Below are 23292 nucleotides of genomic sequence, written 5' to 3'. Positions count from 1 at the left end.
CTCCCAAGACCATAACCACTGACATGGCTTTGTCGCTCGCTCTAATGATAGGTACAGGATGATTGTGTGGTTCACTAGCTAATTGCCTCAGATCACCACCATCAACTCTCAGACGGCCTGTCAAGCCTTTTGACTAGGTAACCTGGAAGGGGCTACATGGAGCGATCTCTCTACACCGTGGTGGGTCTTATAAATGATTGCCCCATGCTAAAACGACAGTGCAGGAAAGACGCGCTAAATATCACGCAGCCAGATGAGATCAGCCACGCCGACCGAATACTTTGAGAGATCATCTCAGCGGCTCTCGCCACATTCAAACTTCGTATCGGAATGTATTCGTCTCTGACCTGCAGTTACCATCCCCTCGCCCGGGCCGTGCAATTCCCCTCTCGCTGCCTGCAAAGCATTATAGATCACGGACCTCATTCCGAGGCATCTTACCTCACCGCTCAGACCCAGGCCTACACAGGACCATGCGCGCAAGTAGGCAGCACATCCCGATAGACATACCTTTCAACCCCCGTCAGCCCCATACCGCTGGGATCACGATTGAGGAGAAAGCGCTCGAGCTGGGCGGCCGGCAGGGCAGCCAGGTTACCCGCGCGGGTACGGCGGCGCTCCAGCAAGCGCTGGCAATGCCGGTGGACTTGACATGCGCGGAGCTGCGCCTTATTGTACTGAACAATAAATAGACAGCTCTGGAAGAAGACGAGAATGACGACCACGAGGAGCAGGCCGGAGCGCGTGCGGAAGAATCGCAGCGCGGGGGGGTTTCTGTCGGCGGCAGTTGTCGCATTGCTGTAGTCACTTGCATCAGCACTAGCACCGGCACCGACACCGGCAGGACCAGGCCCCGGCCCAGAAGGGCGCTGAGACGCGTACGTGTACGTGTACGTCCGTCGAGCACCACCAGCGGTCGTCTGCGGAGCGGCGGTTACTCCCCACTTCCACCCCACGCCTGAACGGTCGTAGGCCTCCCGCTTGTGCGGATCCGAGAGCAGTTCGTGAGCGGCGACGACCATTCGGTACCGCGAGGCCCGAATGGCCGGGGCCAGCCCGGACGGTACGGCCCTGTGTCGGTCGGGGTGGTAGAGCTTGGCCCGCTCGTAGAAGGCGCTCTTGCGATACGGTTCGCCGGGCTGTAGCCCAAGGATGCGGTACGGGGTCAGATCGTCGGCCGTGGACGGCCACAGCGGGGAGGCAGAGTTGTTGCTGGAGTCGGATCTCCCGTGCACGCTCTGCATGGAGGCCAAGGCAAAGGATCGTCTTTGGGTGCTGGACGAGGTGAAGTAGCCTCCCAGAGAGACCGTTGGGCTTAAGGCGATCTTACGCATGTCCATGGGGAAGGTTCTGCAGAAAGGAGAGTGCGAGAATAAAAGGGGTGAGATGGGGGAGAAAGCACGAGCGCACGGGGGGAGTCCTGTCCCATTAGATGACCCTCGTGCCCGGAATGGCAGTCTCTTAAAACACACCCCTGGTCAGACAGAGTGAGGGGATCCCGCCGGTCAGGCTCTCTTGGGTCATATCCACGTCAACCTCGAGAAATTCACTCGTCCACGAGGTACTGCAGTGGGCGTCGCATCCGATGTCTGACCCTTTTGCTAGTCACTCCGCGCTCTCCAGAATTGATTATCGGAGATACAGTGGACCGAAAAGCAAAAGATTACCGGCGGCAGACGCGACTGTGTGGCATTCATACCGAAATTGAAAGAAAAGGGGATTGAGGGGATTTGAGCGGGTATGCACGCGGGGAAAATCTATCTAGTGCTGCATTCAACATGTCCACATCTGTTCCATTCCTGTACATGCTTGACGTTTCAGGCTACATACACGATCTGATCACACTTCATACAGTATACAGAATGCTTTAACGGTATGTTCACTAGCTGTTCTCACGTTGTTTGTCCCATTGCATTCGTAATCAATTTTCCTGCCCCGTGTCCATGAGAGGCTGGACAGATCAGGGCGGACCCGTTGGATTGCACTTATTTTCACACCAACAGAAGACTAGGTTCCTAATAAGCTTAAATAGGCCCCTATGGCGTACTCTTTCCATTCCAACCATAAACTTCTATATCCTGTCACACGATCTGATCCGACCTCTTCATTTACTAAGATCACTGATCATACAAGCAAGATAAGTAGCTTGAGGCATTGTAATTTTCTGATGTTAAGCACTATCACGACCAAAGCCACCGCGAAAGCGAAATTGCCCCCCCGAACAAGCACCTTCAGCTTCGAGCCCAACCCTGTCCCGCGGCTTCCACTGGCACGGTCGCCATGGACATGGCAAAAGGCCGCGTTCTTCACCCCAAACCACCGGTAAGGTCATGATCAGAGCTTGTCCAAGGTATTCCGAAGTACTTATCGTGGGACTGTTCTGGCCTCTAGGTTCTTGAGCATGAGCCGTTCATGGTGCGGCGAGCGTGAGAAAAGAAAGTCTTAGAGGTCGTTCAAGGGCAGAGACAGAGGGGGAAACAAAAAGAAAGGGGAAACCTTGTATTTATCTAAGCTTCCATAGTCAACATCCCGAGACAATGTGCAAGTAGCTCGAGAAGAAAATCAAGATCAAAGACAAAGCTATACAGAGATTTGCCGGCGGAAATATGTAAAATGCTAATCATCATGGCAGGCCCCATCCTGCCATGCCGACTGAGCCGAATGAGAGAAACGACCGAGAGTGAGCTCCCCGACCATGACCCCTGCCACAATCGCGGCCAGAACCCCGAGGTTGAAGGTCATGACGGCTAACATTCTGGATATGCGTCGGACCACGGTGATTAACGACCAGACTTTCATCATAAGTATCAACAACACTTACAGCAGATAGCCAGTTAAGGACCGAATCCCTTCGAGGAGTGTGTTTAGGCCATCGATGCGCCAGCGCCACGGTCTCGACGCAGCCCATGTGGGGAAGGGGCAAGCAAGGCGAGGGAACAGCTGGTCGTTGCTCTCATGGGATTTCTCATGGCCTGGAATAAGGCCTGCACTTGGAGCCGAATTGGCGCTGCCATGGTCCCATTCTTCCGCGGTTGGAAACGACTGCAGTGGGAAGCGACTGGAACCAGAACTGAGGGGTTGTGTGGCCTCAATCTGGTAGCGAAGGGCAGCGAGGAAGCGGTTGAACCATGCAAGAAGACATAGCGCTACCAGGGCAGCCAGATAAGCGCCCACAGACTGGGTGGAGAGAGCAGACGAAAACAGCGTGATCTGCGTGCCACCGCGGAATATGGCCGACATGGCCATTCCCTCATGATGTTCGGACTCGGAGACATTCATGGTCACACTTGGAGCCATCTTGCTTCTCGCTAGAAGCTCAGTGGTTTGACTATCCAGAAGGCCAGGTTTTTGTACAAGAGCCTACATAATTCCAGTATGACCTGTCAGCTCGACATGTGCCCCCCCGTAGACCCCGGGACCAGCTCGGCCGGTCCGCTTCTCCTTTTCGCACGGGCAGAAAGAAACCTTGTTCCGATTTCCGCTCAAATGCGCTCACTCGCATGCACAATCCCACTGAATGAAGTCCCTTACACTCGGCGAGAGCAAATCTCAGACAAAAGACAGGGATATGTCTGATTGTAATCCAAGTACATAGCCTCGGTGCCTCCAACCAATCAAGTAGATATCTCTTCTACGAAATAAAGCAATATTTATGCTATGCATCCCTGTCTTCTCTCCGCAAGTAACCACTGTACCATTAGCTCGTATGCGAGCTCACAATAGATATTCAGCTGATCCAAATAAAAGTCACCTATCCTTGCCTATATTGGACGCGAACAGGCGATTTTGCCGCAGGCATAGAAGTATTTGGTAAATGCAAAATGCGTCTCGCAGAGTGGTGACGAAAAGTAATCAAAGTCGCACTGGCAGATGACACATCAAGCACTGCTTGTGTTGCCAAAATTGGGGAGATGGTGAATTGTCCGCTATTGTCAACCTTGTGATTGCTGCGATGGAGCGTACTGGATATGTGGTGAGCTTTGCTATTATCATACTATGACCGATAGCTCCATCTCCTACACAATCAGACCATAATTGTCAGCAAGGTTGGAAATGGATCCGGTTGGGTGGAGTGTTGGAAGTAGCGAGTAGTCTGGTCAAAAAAAAAAAGGGAACAGAGATTAGAAAAAAGGCCCACATTAGCTGAACTGATAATATGCTCATTTTTACTCGGGCAAATTCCTCCCATCCTGCTCGTGCGGGACACGCTAACCCAGAGCAGAAGTTGGCAGCTCAAGCCCTCCTGAGAAAATGCAGTGATCGTCAACGCAACCAACGTACAGTGCGTAAATCTATGTTTCACCGCCACAAATGCGGCTGTAGTAGCACATTTTCCAGCTTGTGTACACCATCCGCCCTAGCTGACGCGCATATTTGCGCAATTTAAATACCAGGATAGTATCTTGCCCGCGGCTATCGAGGGAAGATAAATCCCCGCCATGGCACTTTTGGCAGGTCCTAGGCATGGTGTGGAGGATTTCCCCAGGCTTAACGAACCATTTCCCTCCTGACCCTGTGCTCTGACCACCTGGACGGACATTTCCGTGAAATTCAGCTAAGAACCGAGCGATCCAGACAGCCCTCGATACCATGGCGGTGGATAAAGGGGGGATACGCTGGGCATGGTAGGAAGGCTCCATCTTTGGTCACTCGCATGCTGTTTAAGTGTGTCAGTTGATTCCAAGGCACAACATCCCCTAAGTCATCGTTAAATTCCCAGTACTGACCCATGGGTTTGGCAAATGGTCACAGTCGGATCTGCATTCGTGGCCACCGCGTACTGAAATGCCAGCACTTTGAGCGCCCAATGCGTCGTGTGCGCAAAGTGGGTCGTCCGTTAACATAGTGTCCACACGCTGGTGCTTCCAATTGCCAATGTGGGGAGCTCTGGTGTGTGATGGCACCTGTGCCCAACGGTTGGTGGCGCAGATCTTCTTCTATGCATCTTTATCGGTCTTTGTTTTTGTGTGCATGGTATTGACCTAACTCATGACCACTTGTCCCGGTAGAGAGATACTTGTGTGAATTTGTGCGCGTCGTCGCTCAATCTCAAACCCAGGCTCCTTGCGTGCTCCAATGGCAACCCTCTGCAGAGCCCAACGTGATGATGACGGTGGCGACACGACCCAGAAAGCGAATAAACGGGCCAATGCCATCCGATAGTCTGGAACCATCGCTGCCCGAGTCCAAGGGCAAGGGCGATGATGATGATTTTCTAATTGCACAGGGAAAAGCATTATGTCGGCCTACCGAGGGGGTCGAATAATTCTTTCCGGCCATAGTGTGTCCTTCACGAATTGGTTCCTACGCGATACTGCTAATCGTGTCATGGCAGTGACAAGGAATGCGAAGCGGTTTCAATTCTGTTTTCTCTTCCATGTCTCTCTCATCCTGTGTGTTTGTGTCCATCTCAATGGTGAGCATACAGTGTATCACTGGCCCATCCCCCCAGAACGAATGTCCCTAGCCACAGACCGGCGAGCACCGACAGGAAGTATCCTACATTCATGGTCATGACCGCCAGCATCAGCAGATAACCCACGCCGGCGACCACCAACTCCAACGTGGCGCGGCCGGCGGCAGGGTTGATGGCCCAGCGGGTTCTTCGATGCCCATGCTCGGGGCAGGATCTCGATATCCCGTCATTCCACAGACGTGTCTCAAATATCGGTTTTAGCGCGAGGAGAAGACGGAGAATGACGGCCAGGGCAATCAGAAAGATGCATGTTCCCGCGTACTGCCCGGTGGTGGAGGGTGTCCAGGCGTTGGAGTACAAGGGTGTGGTGGTCGAGGTGAAGAAGACCATGGTCATGGACATTGACATAGAAGAGGAAGAGTCGGTTGACATGCTCATTGTGCTGGAGCTCGTGGCTGTGCTGGTTCTCATGGCCATTGCCATGGTTGTGGTGGAGCTCATGTCCATGTCCATCATTGCGTTGGAGGAAAATGCCGCCGCGGGCGCGGAGGAATGAGGAGGGCGAAGGTGGGAAAGATTGCTGGGATTTGAAAGGCGGATAAGATGATAGAAGGGAGAAAGAAGGTGACAAAGGGCAAGCCGAGAGACAAATAAATTGGGAGAAGACTGCGCCTTGACATATTGGCCGACAACTTCGACCACCGATATCTCGAATCCTCTCATTCCCGCGCAGACTGACTCGCCAGGCTCGGACGCTAATTCTTACGCTAGTTTGACGCTAATGCATTAGGCCGCGCACTGCCCTGCCCAAAATCCCCTCAAATGTGCTCATATCCCGACTGTACTCCGTATAATTTCCCGCCAAAGAATGGCTCAGGCTAGAATGGACAATTGGCTCAGTAAACAAACGCTGTGAGGGAGTATACCCCGAGGACTAAATCCTGTCTTGACGCGTGGCATGTTCCATGCAGAATACTACAATCTACTATCAAGTCAGTGGCGCCACAGAGTCATTATTCTTCTACAAAGGATATACATGCAGTGCGATTGTTTACCACAGGCATAAGGAATGTAGGGACAGTGAAAACCACTTCGCTTCAATTCTATCCTGTCTACTACTAAACACCTCCCCTTACTCTTTCCCTCTTCGCCTCTCCTATTCTATCTTCCTCTCTGTATCTTCATCACACATCCAGCATGGTTATGATACCGTGGCTGACCTCGCCCGTCGCCCTGCACTCCAGCCGCGATGCCGGGACGTGTAGTTTGACCCCGGAGCAATGCGCCTTCAAAAGTTCTTGGTGGGTGTTTTGGTACGAGGCTGATCACCGTTACGCCCTGCCCACGGTGGCCTTGTTTCTCGTTGCTATCATTCTTGTCACCCTCGGTCAACTGCTCGGTCTTCTGGTTCCTGCGCATAGACGAAAGAGCGGATCGTGTTTCTCTCGCCTGTTCGCCTGTGTGCGTCTCCTAGCCACCCAGCAATGGCGCCTCGGAGGATGGTATACGCCCTCGTTGGGAAGCCTGCTGTTGGGTGCGGTCGGACTTATCTTTTTCTTTAGTAGGACTTCTCACTGAAATCTCAACTTGTGACCGTCTTGCTAACAAATTCTGAGCAATGACTCTTGGTCCTCGTCCTTACTACTGGCCCAACACCAGGGAGCTTGGTTTCGGTAATTCGCCACCGATCGCCACCCGAACCGGCTGGATGGCTCTCGGCTGCATGCCCTTCTTATAGTGTGTCTGTTCTGATGTGCTCCAGGTGGAAAGCGTGTGCTGATCAGACAAATAAAAGTGTCTTGGGGTCGAAGGCCAACCCAGTGAGTGCATTGACGAGGATCCCGCATGAGAAGCTGAATCGATGGCACGGGTGGATTGCCTGGGCCATGTGGGTGCTGGCTTTAATTCATACCTTTCCATTCATCATCTACCACATCTGGAAAGGAGACCTCGTGTATCAGTGGAATGATGGAGGCGTCTGGGTAACGGGTGTAGTCGCGCTGCTCGCCCAAACGTGGCTTACCGTGCTCTCGATCTCATGGCTTCGGTATGTACAGCACAAACCCTAATATTTGCCCCCTCCCTCTTCATCCACTGAACAACAAACCTTCACTCTAGCAATCGTTATTACGAGTTCTTCCGGTTCTCCCACTATGTCGCCGCGCTGGTCTTCATTATCTTTTTGTTCTTCCACTGCGACTTCCGCCTCTCCTCGTGGGACTACTTCATCGCAACGGCCGTGCTCTACACCCTCTGCTGGACCTATTCGCAGCTGAAGACCTTTTTCGAGTTTGGATGGCACCATCGGGCCTTGATCGAGGCGGTCTCGCGCCAGACACTGAAGATCACGATCCCGACCTCCCGCGTGCACTGGCGCACTGGCCAGCATCTCTTCCTGCGCTTCGCCACGCCCGATGCCGATGTTTTCACCGCCCATCCATTCACAATCACCTCGTTGCCCAACGCGCTTGACCTCGAGCGGTCAGAGCTCGTCTTCTACGCGCGTGTCCGCAAAGGGACCACCAAGCGCCTGCTGGCCCGCGCGACCTGCTCCTCCACCCCGTCGTCTGTCCCGGTCCTCCTCGAAGGCCCGTACGGGGGCGTCTCACACCGCCATCTGCGTCGCTTGTGCAGCCCCGCCTCCACCACCCTCCTCATCGGCGGCGGCGACGGTGCTGTCTTCACCCTCCCACTCATTGAACACTACCTCTGCCACGCCGTCCACGACCTCGAAGCCGATGCCCCCTGCGAGCTGCGCGTGGTCATCGCCACCCGCGACCCCGAGCTCACCCGGTGGTACCGTGCTGCCGTGCGATCCCTGGTGACGGCCAGCACCATGCTTCCCCTCGGTTGGAGCGCAGGTGAAGGCGAGGGGAAGAAGAAGGAGGAGGAGGAGAGCGCGGGCAGAATGCAGAGCTCAGGCGCCAACGGCGGACTGAAGATTGTCATCCACGAGACGCACATCACACCAGACCAGAACAGTAGTCAGAAGATGATTGTGATTGTTGCAGGGGTGGGAAAGCAACCCCGCTCGCTGTGTCCGGAGGAAGAGCCGCAGGACGGGAGGCACGCGACCTTGGATGAGGAGGGAGTCGGTGGTAAGGAGGCGCTCACGGCTGGAGTCTCGCTGCCGGTTCTGCTTCGCCAGGGTAGGCCGCCGCTAGTGGATATCGTCGGCGCGGAGGTCGAGCGTCCGCCGCTGTCAGCGCGGACCGGCCGCTGCGTTGGTGTCGTGTCCTGCGGGCCGGCCTCGATGGCCCACGATGTGAGCCAAGCGGTTGCCAGTGCTCAAGCGCGAATCCTGGCCGGGGGGCTGCCGGGACGCGAGATCTGGTTGCATCAGGAGGGATTCAGCTATTGAGCCAGAGGCTGTAGCGGGCGGAGCGGCTGCTTTGCTGTCCGCTGCTCAATAGTTGAGCGCAATGATCCCGTCAGGAACAATTCTCAGTGTCAATCACGTCACGTCTTGCGACCGTTTTTTTAGCGCTGATTCTGTCAATCTCAGCCTGCTCCCTCCTCCATGCATACGTTGTCCCTCTTGTTCCATTGGAAGAGGTGGACTTTTAGTTGCAGCGGTAGTGGTCTGGATGTGGGAAAGAGCAAGATCGCACAGTGATATCTCAATCATCAACTGCGGGGACCCACTACCATATTCAGACGCCAAGCGTCTGGTAGGTTCAAAGACATGGATCGTAACACACAGATGATGGCAAGCCAGGCCGGATGGTGATGTAGGAATGTATCCTTACTGCTTAACTCAAAGGGTCTCACGGCCCTCACGAGAAGTGAAATCGTTCGCCTGGGGCTTGACTCCAGGTGATGTGCAGCCCGGCATCCGCCTTGAGAAGGAAACGGGGCATTAATCTCAACCAAGAGGAATGTAGAACATTGGGTTTCTTGGTAAGGTCGGAAGCCTGACGACTGAGGCGTTGGACTTATTAGGAAAATCCTGGTTGGTTGAGATATGCTCGTATTATTGAATATTCTTTTTTGACTTACGGCACTAGCAGGACAAAAGTTTTCACTGCACATAAAAGACGGAAGGAACGGGTCATTTTATTTCGTATTCTAGCCCTAATTGATGGCACCAGGCCAACGCGGCATAGTCATTTGTTGAGAAAATCAAGCCGGACACGTTTAGATTTTGACTCATCTTTCCACCTCTAGCATACTATGACGCACACCACGCAAACTACACCAGCGATCGTTTTCGACATTGACTAGTATGAAGCTAAATCTGTGACACGATCTCGGCACATTGTCTCCTTTTGGGGCATTGGGTCGAATGTTAACAAATCACCTCCGCGCAACCTAACGCGACCGCGACTGGTCGATGAAGCCAGGAGGTGGAGTTAGATTACTCGCGGCGGGTGTGACAATACCGGGTAGTTTGCCTAAGGCAATTATAAGATCATTGATGGACCATAAGACTAGCTGGGTCGTTGCTGTGTATGTCGTTCCGAGCTTTCGATACTCACGGAAAAATGTAATAATGTCATATCGAGGTGCCTCAGTTGGTGTGGGATAGAGACTGAGCGGAACAGCGCATCCTTAGCAGTGAGGAGTATGCACAGGGCATGTCAGAAATCCACTATCAAGCCACACACCGTCATCAGACACGGGAGGCTAAGGACGACCAACCAATGGATAGCAGGGTAATCAAGCTCAAATCTGCTCATGCCAACACCCGGCTCGGATCTAGCCAAGCGGGGCAAAGCGCTAGACCCGTCAGGGCTCTACTTGATCACGCCGCACTCCTTCAGACAGCACTAATGGACAACTTGATAGAAGTAATGAGTAATAGTAATAAACCCCAGGTCCTCTGTCCTGCAACATTTGGCCGGAGATTCACATCATCTGCCTCGAAAAAGATTGCGGCAAGACTTCCAATATGTCCGCAGCCTGGCTCACACCACCAGTCCAGCTGACAGGGAGTCGAAAGTTCACCTGTGATGGCTTCACAACGGAACAATGCGACTATTATATGCAGCGATGGCACTTTTGGTCAGATTGCTCCCTGGATGCTCCCCGACCGACATCCATAGTCCTAAGAGTTGTCGCTAACATCTATGCAATGCAAATAGGTACATCGCCGACTATGTCTACGCTCTACCGACCATCGCGTTCTTTATGTGCTCAATTGGGATCTTCATCGTTGGGTACTTCCTTTCTTCGATACTTGGTAGCCGGAGAAAGTTTCAGGGCCCTCGATTATGGCAAAAGTTGGTTGCCTTCATTCGTTACTTGTCCTACCGTGGCTTTCATGTCTGGGCACTCGGATGGAACTCAGCTCCCTTGGGCGTCCTGCTTCTGGGTGCGGCAGGGGCCGTCTTCTTTCTCTGTAAGCCACCATCGCCGTGGGAGCGCATGTCGATGCTGATGATAGCTGAATTATCAGGCATGGTGCTCATTCCCCAGCCTTACTACTGGTCCAGTCTAGATTATGGTGGTTCGCCTCCCCTTGCTACAAGATCGGGATGGATGGCGCTGGCGTGCATGCCATTTGTCTTGTAGGTCCCCAAGTGGCTGAAGTCGCTGTTTTATGTAATAATTATGTACAGCGCAACGGCCACCAAGACCAGTTGGATCACCCTCTTTACCGGCGTCTCCCATGAGAAGCTCCAAGTATTTCACCGATGGATATCCTATGCCTTCTTCGTCCTCGCGCTCCTGCATACCTTTCCCTTCATTGTCTACCATATCCGATTCCATGACATGGTGATGCAATTTGAGATGAGTCTTGTTTTTTACTGGACCGGAATTGTGGCTCTCATCTTCCAGGCCTGGCTTACCTTTGCCTCGCACAGTGTGATTAGGTATGTGACCGCACAGCAATGGGCACAAATGCAACATTCTCACCTATATAACTGTGTTGCAGAGGACTGGGGTACGAATTCTTCAAGGCGACACACTTCTTGGCTGCTGCCGTTTTTGTTCTGATCTTCTTCTGGCACTGCGACTATACCTTGACCTCCTGGTAAGCACAAGCAACTGACGCGGCCTCCTTACCTTGGACAACACCACCAATATCTATCTAGGCACTACTTCATCGCGACAGCTGCCGTATACGTCCCCTGTTTCCTCCATCCTTGGCTGCGGACGCTTTTCGAGTATGGAATGTGCCAAAGGGCCCAGGTTCACCTGGAAAGCAACGGCTTCATCCGGATCACAATCCCCGTGTCCTTCCGGTGGCGACCCGGCCAACACTGCTTTCTCCGCTTTACCGGCTTCGGGCTACTCCATGCGCTCTCGGCGCACCCATTCACTATCTGCTCGCTGCCAGCAGACAAGCCCGGTGGCCAGTCCTACCTCGTCTTCTACATCCGCCATCAAGGCGGTTTTACGGCGCGCCTTCACGAATACGCCGTGGCGCACCCGGAGGCTTCCGTGTCGGTGCTGGTCGACGGCCCGTACGGCGGAATCGACCTGCAATCCTACGTTCGCAGCAACAATCTTCTGTTGATTGCAGGGGGGTCTGGCATCGGATGGACTTTGCCGTGCATTCAGCAATTCCTTGTGTCACGGTCAGCGTCTGGTGACGTAGAATGTGGCCAAGGAATCGACGTCGTGAGCGAGGACGACACACCAGCAACAAGGCAAAACAACCCGCCCTCTAGCAAGGGCATTTCTGCACCTCGTTCCCTGCGGATTATCCTGGCAACTAGAGATACCGAAAGCCGCATGTGGTTCGATCAAGCTATCAGTCGGCTGCTGGAAGAGTTCTCCGCGCCCGGCGTGCTGCTCGATCTTCACATCCAGTTTCATCTGACTGGTGGCGAGGCTGACCGGCAACCGACCCAGAGGCAGCAGACCCCCGCTCAATTGAAAGAGCAGGGCCCCTTGCCTGCAAATGGGGATGTTTCGGATGATCAAGCGATGCTCACCATGATAGAGAGCTCCAAGGGCCGGCCACGGCTCCCTGAGATCATCCAAGAAGCAGTTCATCCCGGCGAGTCGCTCGGGGTTTATGTTTGTGGGCCAATTTCGATGCAGAGTGATGTTCGCAATGCGGTTGCTGACGAGAACTTGAAAGTCCTGAAGGGGGCCAAGTCCGGGGGGATTTATCTGCATTGCGAGCATTTTCAATGGGCATAGTGGCAGAGATTTGTGTAGATATTTGGTTAGGAAATCTTTATTAGATCATGAATCTGGCGAAGGGGATGTGGTCGGAGCCTCTTAGTAAGAGCAAAGTCGATATCCCTATGCGCCGTTGAGCTAGTATGTCGCTATAACCGTGGGAAACCGTGGAACACATTACCCGAAGACCTTGTTAACCCTCAAATAATAAAACAAATCAGTATTTATCTAATACTTGATCTAACAACCAGCAAAACCGGTTAGATATAGCTTTGGAAGGCAGATCTAGATTATGGAAAGCAAGAATAATCAGATTAGTAACTATATTAAAGTAATTATTTGAGCATTCATAATTCATGTTACAGTGTAGACCTGAGGGGTAGTCTCAGCGCGGGAGCGTTGTATATATATTTGACACTACAATTCACATCAGCATTGGAAATGATTTTTGCCGAGGCTAAGAATTGGACAGCACCGATGCCGTTTGATATAGCCAGTTGCATATAGCCAGTTGAAGTACCTGCAGGCTCAGACCACGTTGCTCAACAAATAAAGTCTACATCTACCTTCAGAATTAAACTTGTCAGTTTTACATACTATTTTTAAATTTCACAAATCAGCTTCAAAGCTTCTGGATGACCCAGAAGCTATTTTTAAATAAGCAATATACTGATGGGGAGTCTTAATCTAGTATATCTACTACAGTGTTACGGGACGGATAGATTGTGCTTATCGAAACATGCCTTGAATAAGAAGAAATAGCTGAAGAGATATTTCGTCTGTTCGTACGAAATTTCTTAAGATGTGTGTGCTAAGCTAGCGCTAGTTTAGTGTATAGCGTGCGAGGCCTCAGGTATTAACTGGTGCCTGAAGCCGAGCTCTATATCAGGGCCCTGGTCTCATAACATCGACCATCAAAATATTCTCTCATTCACTTCAAATCTTTATTAAGATTTGGGTAGAGTAATTTTTGTGTTAATCTTATAGGGCTTCTAAGCTTTCTCTTAACTTCATCTCCTCTATTACATACTGGTATGAGGGAGTAGGGTTAATTACGTAGAAGCTAGATCTAAAATAGATAATCTTAACTTAGTTTCGTGGCTCAGCAAGTTCAGCATATTGTTTTAAACCAATATTATTAGTATACAGAAATTAAGTGGATATTAAAGTTTCAATGGATAGGATTACTGAATATCACAAGATCTCAATAATTATTCATATATTTTTAGAGATTACTTATTCTAAGTTATTTCCAGTTGCGCGACTGTAAAGCGGTCTTATCTGCTGATTTATTTGCGCGGTATCCAATTGAAAAATCAGTAGTTTGGGTGAGTGACCACCAGCGAATTCCTTCTGTTGTATGTTTTTTTGGCCTTGGGCTACATCTCTGCATTGGACCTTGAGTGGAACCTACTGCAGTTCCCCGCTATAACGAGTCCCGCTACCATATAGCGAATTCCTCGCCATAGCGAAAATACTTTACGTGGTCTTTCCGCCACCATATACAATTCGTTATCTTTGCGATATAAAGAATCGTAAGACTTGACACTCTCTACATATAGAAGTCATTGTATTGAGGAAAGATTATACCTGGATAAATAAGCACTTGTTTCAATCTAGATAGATAAGACTTTTAAACTCACGTGGTGGGGTTTTCTAAGGGTCGATACCTTAGAATACATATATTTGTACTCCAAATATGTACATTCGCTAGAATCTTTCCCCGTTACAACGAACATGCTAGGCGTGACGGACTGATTCGTTTTAGTGGGGAACTGCAGTACCTGTTTCAGGCGCAGACTACCTAGTTGGCAGTCGGCCCACCCTGAGGTGGTGGCTGCTGGTGCTGCTGGTGCTGCTGACCAGGCCATGTAGCAGCAGCAGCAGCATTTGCGTCTGGTGGATGTCCTTGTTGTGTGCCAGGTTGGGGTCCATAAGTTACGGGACCCTGCGCGGGCGCTTGGGAATATATCGGTTGAGGGAAGTAGGGGTAGGGATAGGCTGGCTGGGGAGCCCCGGTAGTATTGTATTGCGGATACGCATAAGCCGCACTCACTGGCGCAGGCTGCATCGGATGAGCATTGGGAACATTCGACTGGGGCACCACTGGTGCGGCTGTCGTCTGAGCAGTGCTTTGTGGGCGTGTATCGGTATGGACTGGCTGCGCCGCAAGAAGTATATCGATTTCTTGCACGCGCAGCTTCTGCAACCTCGCATACCTGATCGAGTCTGCCCCACGCACCTCGTTGATATACACCATGAAATGCTCATAGGCATTGGAGACCGTGACGAGGTCCTGCGTGGTCAAATGGACAGCTGCGTCCACATCGACGACTTGCTTGGACCGGTCACCCTGCGCGCGGTATTCGGCCAAGGCCAGAGCTGTCTGGCAAGCGTTGCGGATCTGACGGCCGTTCCATTTTTCTTTGTGGTTGTTGAAAAACCACCTCGCGTAGTCCACGATCTCTGGTTCATCAATGTCGATCTTTCGGCTCCGAGAGTCGAATCGTTGTTTAATCAGCTTTAGGTTCAGCCGAAAGATCGCTACTGTTGATTGCTCATTGAGCTGGGGATAGTACAAGCTGATATGGATTCGGGACGCAAATGCCTCGTCAAAGTCGCCAACGCGGTTGGTGGTTAGGAACAAAACACCTGCGTAGTACTCCCTCACACGAAGGAAGACTGTTGCTGTAAGTTAGCATTTCGGGGCTCTCTTTGCGGCTTGTTGGGTCAGGCGGAACTATACCAGATACCAGCCCGTTTCGGATAAAGTCGGTCTTGCTTCGCGCTGTCAAGAACACATCTGCTTCATCCAGCAGTAGAACGCACCCCCACCGACTCGTCAGGGTAAAATGCATCTCAAGCGCTTGCTCGACTTCTCGTGCGGTAGTTCCCAAGTCTCTTGCAACGGAAATGTTTAGAGACCGGCCCCGTGATGAGCGTCTTGATAAAATAAGGAAGAGAATCAGGACGTCACACATACCGCAGGTTATCTGGAATAAAGGTTTTCGAAACATTTCAGCGACTCCCTGTGTTCAGTTACCCAGTTAGTATGAGGTTCGTCAAAGCAGTAACTGCGATTACTATCCCTACACACCTGCCGTGCTGGTTTTTCCGACACCAGGAGCTCCATGAAGAAAGAATGATCAACCCTTTCCCTGATATGATGTCAGAAAAGTTCGTGTTCTGGAATGGCAATTCGCCGCGTCATATACCTTTACCACGAACGGTGTCGAATTGTTGGTCATCTTTGACCTGGGTTCTTGCAGCATCTTTATCCCGAAAATGTTGCGCAATCAATGACTCAACCATTTCTTTATGGCCCTGGGGAAGTACGAGCTGGTCAAGGCAGTCTCCATTTTCTCTTCTTAAGTCTGATAAGCAGTACCACTAGCTTCTGGAGGGCCGTGATTGCCATGCTCGATCCCATCCTTACTTGGGGCATTGACCGACGGAGGGCCAGATTCAACCCGAGTAGACGAGAGCTGTGGTGAGCCGAGGTGGGTTAAATCCAACTGCGCTGCCAGCGCAAACCACAATTAACCATATAATGCAATGCCCTCCTCCTCTCGGGGGGAAGGGGAAAAAGGGAAGTAACAAAGGCAACATTGGAAATAGCCAGCAGAAGAGTTTACTCACACCACTTCCGACTACGCAGAATGAAACAAAAAACACGATAAGACAGGATGAGCAAATCTTCATCCCAGAAAGCACTGTCCAAATCATAAATTCCCTCCAGCGAGCGAGGGAGCAGAACTGGTGAAGGCTCTTGCCGCCGGTCTTGGGGCACGAGCGAGGCCATATACTCCCGGTTCCAATTGGTGTCCGCATAGTTGTCTCTGTGAATATTCTCCCATTGACAACAGCTTGCATTACACTCGTCCCTTTTATCCTCTTCGGGCTCTTGGCCTATGATAGTCTCCAAGTTTGGCCTCCAACCCTTTTCTGTGTTCTCTTGAGCCACAAAGGCCTTCTGAAAGTCCACAACCACCTGTCTGTCAACCTCATCCCGGGTATCGAGGGTCCATCCGCTAGAATGCATTTCCTTAAAGCTTGTTGAACTGAGAAACAACTTTCTGCGGGCAATCATTCTCTGCCGGAAGGTTGTTTCTCCGGGATCATCGCTGCCCTCGTCCGCGAAACGAAGGGGGAACGCTTCTAAAGACGTGACCGGTTTTTCGCCATCACACGCGGGATGCGAACCTGTCGGCTCACGGGGCCCAGGCTCTTGTCATCAAAGTCTATATACACGCAGTTCAGGATCAAAGGTGTCTCTTGGTTTTCGTCTTTAGAGCTCCTTCCGTTGCGGTACACAGGCCATGGGGAAACACGCGATGGCCAGGACTCGTCATGCTTATGATGCGGTAGACCTGACCTTGGTTATGGTCGATTACTTCTTCACCTTTTTTGAACAGATACCAGAGGTCTGAGAAGACCACAGTCCGACAGTGAACAAGATAATCAAGTTTTTTCTTGATGTCACTATCCATAAAGTTGATGAGGCACTGCAAATGCTCGTAAGCGGTCCGGGATGTTGTATATCGGCTGCAGGTTTGGGACATATTCGACAAGAATGGTATCGGGCGGCAGTCTGTTGTCGTCATTAAACATGTGAAGATCTGGCCAAGCAGCGGGCTGGATATTTGGTAATTGTTCTAGAGAAATTCGGGATCACCCTCCTCTTCCACAAGCCTTTGGAGTTCATTCCACGGTATACAGTGGACTTTGAAATACAAAGATTGATCTTACGGTTAGAGGGATCGAGCTCAGACGGGTCTTTATCATAATACTTTGATTCAAATAAGTAAGGAGCTGGTAACAAATCAAAGTATCCATACTTAATACCTTTCTGACATATATCCTTTCCTAAAAACGGACGTCAAAAATCACCGAGTACTTGACTCTTTCTTAGCTTTTCGAAAGATTCCACATCAGATAGTTTAATTTAAATCTTGTTAGACATAAGGACTATGTGTGGTTTGTAAATAAGGAAGAGACGAGGATTAAACGTAAGTTGTGTGTGCTGGCTTTGTATTCAGGTAGTTCATGAAGAATGCTCATCCCTTTCCGGAACGAAGTTGTGTATTTGTACATTGCCTGAGGCATAAGCACCCGCGGCACATGTGACTTTCTTTCCTTGCAAAGTAGATGGATCCTACGAATGTCTTCTCTGGTATGATAGCTTCTCGTTTCCTGCAAGTCTAGGTCACTTTGGAAGCTTTGTTGATATTCAGTCAATGTTTTGGCAATGTTCAATTGGCAAAGATAATTAGTTACTTTACATGTGATCCTTGCTAATATCCGTCCTACAGTTAAAGGCAAAAGCAACTGTAGGTTCCTTGCGTACATAGAGTATGCTGCTCCGTTACTCTGGCTGCGGCTCCACGTGTCATACTTATATCATTTGGGCTATCTGGGGCTATCTGGCGTTCAAGGAGAAATGTGCGTCTGATTGGTAATTGAGATCCTGTAGCGATACTTTCTTCCAAGCCGGATGCCTACTGGTCGAAATAAAGCCCAAAGTAGAAGGCATACTACATTGAAAGATAGCTTGTAACCGACGGATTAGACTAGACCACACAGCACAGTACTTTCTCTGTGAATGCTCGCTCACAGCGCGATCACATCTCTGATTTCAAGCTATATGCTGGAAGGTTAGTATCCAGATAGATGACTATCAGCTATTATCTTGAGGTATACGTTCTTTCTTTCGGATTCCTATTTTTAAGCATGGACAAAGTTGTACTGAGTTCAGCCTTGGCAGTAGAGCTCGCCTGGGATGCGATCAGGTGACGGAACTTTTAAACACGAAGATTTTAGGGCTTTTGTACTGCTTGGCTATCACCAAATCCCACTTATCCATACCGGCTTGAACCTCAAGTTACCAAGCTATACCCCCCTTATGGTGTTTACAAGAGAGCAGGAACTCTCCACTACATAGCCCATAGAATACATCTGAGAACAGATACTTGCTAAACAGGATCCGAAGTTGTATAATCTCAATGAGATATCATAATTCTTTGCTTGGAAGCTTTATATTTCTTGGAAAGGGGATATCTCAGGACACAGCGTCCTGACTCTATTGCTGAATAGAACAAGGGGTCACAAAGATAAATTCCGAATCAGGTTCAAAATAGTAACTCCACAGTAGTTGAAGCTAGACTGATACTCATGAATTTAGAATATTGAGGTTGTACTTGCCCAGAAATCTAGCTTAAACACATAGAATCGAGACAAGGTTCTCATTATAGAGAGAATTGGCTAGCTACTGATCTGGCTTCATCAAAAGGACAACTGCAGCTCTACCATCGGATATACTAGTGTGTATATCCGAGCGGTTGCGCAAGGCCGTGACTCGATGCGATCTGGCTAGATTGGCTATATCATTGAGGATATTGCAACAGTGCCACAGTCTCATTCCCCTCTACCGCAATAGATCGTTCTGTCTGCCTGCTGTGTAACCTGAAGGATGACGTGGACGCATACAAAGCCCCTGTCAGACTTGGATACGTCCAGCAGCATACAGGGTTATCGATGGATAGGTAATCCCGCCGCGCAAGAGAATCCATTGGCAAGCCTCCTTCTGCTCACCCCAAGCATCCACTATTCTATCTCTCGGCCCTCCCTTCTCCACACACCAAGATACCCTCCACCATGAGCACAGCAAACAACCCACCCCTGTTAATCATCACGCACCCGCGCTCAGCGTCAAACCTCTTCATGCGCATCCTCTCACTACCCGACCACCCGAGCGTCCTCGCCGCAGAAAGCGGCGGCTACTTCTTCTACCCGGCCCTGAGCCACCTCCGCGCCGCGCGGCTGCTCGACCGGACCCCCGAGCACTGGACCGACCAGGAGACCTCAGCCATGCAGCAGGTCTTCCAATCGTGCTCCGACAACTTCCGGCATCTCATCAGCGCAGCGCAAGCCGCGGGCAAGCGGGCCGTGATCAAGGAGCATGCGCCCTTCCTGATCCGTCCGGAGGTGCGGGCGGACTTTGTGCATAGGCGGGGGCGGCAGCAGCAGCAGCAGCAGCAGCAGCTTATTGCAACTCCGTCAAAGATGAATATCGAGATCGGCGCGTACTCCCACAGCAGCGCCCCGAGCAACGGCAACGAGACCGTCCTGCCCGACGAGGTCCTGCTGCAATGCGTGCCTGCATTCCTGATCCGGCATCCGGCCCTGGCGTTTCCCTCCTACTACCGATTGAGGCGGTCCTTTGCGGACGGGGACTGTCAGAAGCTGGAGAGCATGATGAGCAATCTGGCGGCGATCTGTAGCCTGCGGTGGACGCGCTCGCTGTATGTTTGGTATATCGCTGCGTGGGAGGGGCAGGGGCAGCGGCAGCAGCGATCGCCGCCCATTCTGCTCGAGGCGGATGACCTGATCGAGCGGCCTGAGCTGGCGCGCCACTCCTGCGACCTCGTGGGGTTGGATTCTACCAGGGTGCGGTTCGAGTGGGGGGCTGTTGTGGACCCAGAGGAGTTGGCCGAGCATCCTATCCGAAGACACACCCGCGCGACGCTGATGGCCTCGTCGGGCATCATCACGCAGGGTCAGACGTTCCGGGGGCTTTCGGTGGACGGGGAGGTTGTCAAATGGCGGGCAGAATTTGGGGATTTCGTTGCGACGAGATTGCTGCACTGGGTGCAGGAGGCTATGCCGGATTATGAGTATCTCTGGGGCCGGAGGGTTGTTTTGTAGGGCGATTCGGTCGGTTCTGGTTGTGAGATGAAGGGGGGAAGATCTTGGAAGAAATAGTTGTTTCTTAGTGAATATAGCGCGATATCAAGCTTAGCTTACTCGGTGTATGGAGCCACAGGGCAAGAAATTAAGCTCGCAGCGCCCGAAACTTCATGGAGACCCATTCCTCGCATGAGCGCATCGGCTCATCCTCTTTACTCACAAAACCCAAGCCAGGAAGCCGCGCCATGGGCGTCGATGGTTCCGGCCGCAGTAGATATACAAAGCTATAGCGGTCCTGTGCCCCCAACGCCCCGCCCCCTGGTACCGAGACCACGCGGTGCAGCACGCTCTGAAACCGGCCGTTGCTGAGCGTCTTCATCGCGTCTCTCAGATTTACGAGGGGCTGCCCCCTCTTGGGCAGCACATGCAGCCACTCCGACGAGCCGGCCGGCTGGATCTGAAGGCCCGGCGCGTCCGTACACAGGAAGGTCAGCGATCCCATGTCGGTCTGCGCTGGCTGGGGGATGCTGAAGTGCGGGTTGTCTAGGGCCAAGGCCCCCGGGTACCGCAGCAGGCGGACCAGATTTAAGGCCGGGGTCGAGTGGCACGCCTGGAAGGAGCTCTTCTTGGGCACGCCGCAGGCGACGGAGAGTGATTCGAAGAGGACCTGGGCGAGGTCTAGGCAGATAGATTGAAATTCGGCCAGTTCGGGCCGGAATTGGGCTACGACTTGAGGAGCTGGAGAATCGGGATTGGAAGAGATCTACCCACTTCTGTCTTTAGTTCATGGGGGCGATGCTGTGTAGGGTGTATACTTACCGCGTAGCTCTCGAAACCGTCCCGCTGGCCTGGGATGCCTCCGACGTTGCGGCCGACGGGCTTGTATCTTGCACTTGGTCAGCGTCACTGCCCGGGAGAAACCATTACAATAGAAAAACTAATCACCCATTGAGCTTATACGGGCCCAGCTTGTCCACGTCGAATCTCATTTTCTCTTTCTCACTCATGCCGAACAGGCTGCGGCTCAGCCGATTGATCTCGTCAGTCGCCCTATCGAGTGGGACCTCGTCGGTGAGATCAAGGTAGAAGATGCCATCCTGTTCTGCCGCCCCCAGGAGCTTGGAGACTTCGTCCGCGCAGCCGCGTTTCAGCGCCTGGAGGTTGATGGTTTGGAGCTGGCCAACGGGCTCCAGAGTTTTCGGTTGGGGTGATGTCTGAATCGTGCTTGTCTTATAATGGTGAGTCAAATGTAGTGTGATTATGAAATACAGATATGCTGGTGTTAGCGGGGAGGGGAGGGGGGCAAACTCATCGCCAGGTATGTCATTCGTGTGACGTGTATAGTCCTCAGCCCAGGACTCCCCTGCACCGCGTCAGGTATTGGTGACAATTGACAATAGGGCCAGGATATGTACGCGTTAGTCCGGTTTGAGAAGTCACCCAGGTAACTTCGCTACTTAGAATAGCCAAGTAAGAGATCTGCAAAGCGGCTGGTACCCAATACTGCTGTCTTCTACTTGTCTACGAATGTAGATAGAAAGCCAGTCGTATCTATCAACGTGCAATCACGATCATATTGATCTCTAATGAAACATATGTAGGTAGCACTTAAGTCATTTATCGTTGATTGATTAGTGTATAACTCTAGAATTAGTGATAATGCTGTCGGTGTACTAGATAAAAATTCAAACGGACATCACACTGACCGTGTTCAAGCCACATACCAAAAGATTGGTATTTGGGTAAGTAACCTCCAGCGACTCCCTTCTGTGTTTTTCTTTTTCTTGTTTTTTTTTTTCCCCTTTTCTTTCCTTTCCTTTTTCCCTCTCCTTGTACGATCTATATATTTCTAGCATTCACCAAGAAATCTATTAGCGACAAGTGGCATGGATAGGAATACGGACAAATCCTACCAGATATTGTCACCGATAATAGTACTCTCAACCTACAAGAAATCGGGTATGTATCGCTCGTGCCGCAAAGAGGACTGGTCGCATATTCAATCGACTGGAGTACAATGAAGAACCACCTCTGTATTTCACACTACATCCCACACTTTAAGAACCATGCTCTCAGCAATTATAACATAATCCGCCCCTCGCCCACCAGCACCGCCGTCCCGCGAAGCAAAATCTTCGCGATCTTCCCCCCACCCGCATCCCGCTCCACAGTCACATAGATATTATTCCGGCGGCCCATCTCCACCCCCTGAATGATATGGTAGTCAAACGGCCCCGCGCCATCCTCGCCCGGCTCCTGCAACGCAAGATACGCCGCCAGCGCGCTGGAGGCACTGCCCGTGCCCGGGTCCTCCCAGCCGATGAACATGCGCGTGCGCAGCGTGCGACACCCGCTCTCATCCCGGCCCAGGTCGACATAGTACTTGCTCCCCGTGGGGCCGGAGTCCCACCCTGCGTCCAGATGCGCGGTGGCGAAACAGTCCGGCAGCAGCGCCTCCGTCACCGCGGCCAGGGAGGCCAGATCGGGGAGCTGCTGGAGCGCAAACGACAGCCCGTTGACGATGGAGATGACGGGGGCGGATTGCACGGGTTTTTGGTGTTGGTGGTAGGCGAATGGGATGGAAGCGCCCACCAGGTCATCGGCGGTGGTGATGGGGATGGGCCCCGCTTTCGTGATCAGGGTCTGGAGGCTGCGGGTCCCCGTGGCGGACGCCTGTTGCTCGAGCACGTGGCATGCGGTGCCGATGGTCGGGTGGCCCGCGAAGGGGATCTCGCATTTGGGGGTGAAGATGTCGATGTGCAGGTCGGTGGGGGAGGCGGATTCGTGCAGGAAGACGGTCTCGGAGAGGTTGAACTCAGTGGCGATCTTTTGCTTGGTCTCTTGCGTCAGGGTGTCGCGTTGCTGGGCGGGCACACGCACGATGGCGAGCGGGTTGCCTTGGAACCGGGTGCTGGTGAAAACGTCGACCAGGGCGTATGGAAGAGACATCTTGGGTTGAGTGTGTATTCTGTTGAGGATGATAGGAGCTTAGGTGTGGTTGGAAATGGTGCGGAGGTTGAGAGGAAGATCGATTTAAGATTGGCAGGCTCGGGGTTTTGTGGCCGAGCCTTTTTGACTCCCGTTGCTTTCCGCTCGGAGACGGTTCGCCGAGC

General features: G+C 51.9%; 9 protein-coding genes across 9 annotated transcripts; 3 read left to right on the top strand and 6 right to left on the bottom strand.

Moving 5' to 3' along the window:
* Window positions 1–19: 19 nt before the first annotated feature.
* Window positions 20–1403, bottom strand: BO72DRAFT_444260 (J domain-containing protein). The gene has a single exon (XM_040943764.1). The coding sequence runs from the start codon at window positions 1338–1340 to the stop codon at window positions 462–464; it is 879 nt and encodes a 292-aa protein (XP_040805751.1). The 5' UTR covers window positions 1341–1403; the 3' UTR covers window positions 20–461.
* Window positions 1404–2464: 1061 nt separating this feature from the next.
* Window positions 2465–3310, bottom strand: crmD (putative copper transporter crmD). The gene is made up of 2 exons (XM_040943763.1): window positions 2822–3310; window positions 2465–2755 (listed from the first exon to the last, which is right to left on the bottom strand). The coding sequence occupies exons 1-2, from the start codon at window positions 3295–3297 to the stop codon at window positions 2617–2619; spliced, it is 615 nt and encodes a 204-aa protein (XP_040805750.1). The 5' UTR covers window positions 3298–3310; the 3' UTR covers window positions 2465–2616.
* A 1607-nt stretch (window positions 3311–4917) lies between these two features.
* Window positions 4918–6057, bottom strand: BO72DRAFT_444257 (copper transporter family protein). Its single transcript, XM_040943762.1, has one exon. It carries the CDS (start codon window positions 5927–5929, stop codon window positions 5411–5413), a length of 519 nt encoding a protein of 172 aa, XP_040805749.1. The 5' UTR covers window positions 5930–6057; the 3' UTR covers window positions 4918–5410.
* A 319-nt stretch (window positions 6058–6376) lies between these two features.
* On the top strand, window positions 6377–8910 carry BO72DRAFT_177254 (ferric reductase family protein). The gene is made up of 4 exons (XM_040939445.1): window positions 6377–6977; window positions 7033–7153; window positions 7212–7463; window positions 7535–8910. Exons 1-4 carry the CDS (start codon window positions 6614–6616, stop codon window positions 8775–8777), a joined length of 1980 nt encoding a protein of 659 aa, XP_040805748.1. The 5' UTR covers window positions 6377–6613; the 3' UTR covers window positions 8778–8910.
* A 1340-nt stretch (window positions 8911–10250) lies between these two features.
* On the top strand, window positions 10251–12612 carry BO72DRAFT_395559 (ferric reductase family protein). Its single transcript, XM_040942000.1, has 6 exons — window positions 10251–10420; window positions 10501–10757; window positions 10815–10926; window positions 10978–11232; window positions 11295–11393; window positions 11455–12612. The coding sequence occupies exons 1-6, from the start codon at window positions 10308–10310 to the stop codon at window positions 12509–12511; spliced, it is 1893 nt and encodes a 630-aa protein (XP_040805747.1). The 5' UTR covers window positions 10251–10307; the 3' UTR covers window positions 12512–12612.
* A 1685-nt stretch (window positions 12613–14297) lies between these two features.
* BO72DRAFT_465138 (P-loop containing nucleoside triphosphate hydrolase protein) lies at window positions 14298–17055 on the bottom strand (the record flags this gene model as incomplete). The annotated part of the gene is made up of 9 exons (XM_040946683.1): window positions 14298–14625; window positions 14713–15175; window positions 15240–15394; window positions 15473–15518; window positions 15591–15620; window positions 15709–15846; window positions 16133–16651; window positions 16684–16765; window positions 16825–17055. The coding sequence occupies 9 exons, from the start codon at window positions 17053–17055 to the stop codon at window positions 14298–14300; spliced, it is 1992 nt and encodes a 663-aa protein (XP_040805746.1).
* A 2044-nt stretch (window positions 17056–19099) lies between these two features.
* On the top strand, window positions 19100–20197 carry BO72DRAFT_513907 (uncharacterized protein; the record flags this gene model as incomplete). Its single annotated transcript, XM_040949494.1, has 1 exon — window positions 19100–20197. The coding sequence occupies exon 1, from the start codon at window positions 19148–19150 to the stop codon at window positions 20195–20197; it is 1050 nt and encodes a 349-aa protein (XP_040805745.1). The 5' UTR covers window positions 19100–19147.
* Window positions 20198–20324: 127 nt separating this feature from the next.
* On the bottom strand, window positions 20325–21354 carry BO72DRAFT_368126 (putative oxidoreductase, 2OG-Fe(II) oxygenase family; the record flags this gene model as incomplete). Its single annotated transcript, XM_040940872.1, has 3 exons — window positions 20325–20942; window positions 20999–21065; window positions 21125–21354. Coding segments are annotated over 3 exons (915 nt in total), but the record flags the coding sequence as incomplete, so codon positions are not given.
* Window positions 21355–22253: 899 nt separating this feature from the next.
* BO72DRAFT_444253 (PhzF family phenazine biosynthesis protein) lies at window positions 22254–23187 on the bottom strand. The gene has a single exon (XM_040943761.1). The coding sequence runs from the start codon at window positions 23126–23128 to the stop codon at window positions 22259–22261; it is 870 nt and encodes a 289-aa protein (XP_040805743.1). The 5' UTR covers window positions 23129–23187; the 3' UTR covers window positions 22254–22258.
* Window positions 23188–23292: the final 105 nt, after the last annotated feature.

The sequence above is a fragment of the Aspergillus fijiensis genome, assembly GCF_003184825.1.
Source record: "Aspergillus fijiensis CBS 313.89 unplaced genomic scaffold BO72scaffold_4, whole genome shotgun sequence".
NCBI classification, from domain to species: Eukaryota; Fungi; Ascomycota; class Eurotiomycetes; order Eurotiales; family Aspergillaceae; genus Aspergillus; species Aspergillus fijiensis.
This window is presented reverse-complemented; position numbering and strand designations above follow the sequence as displayed.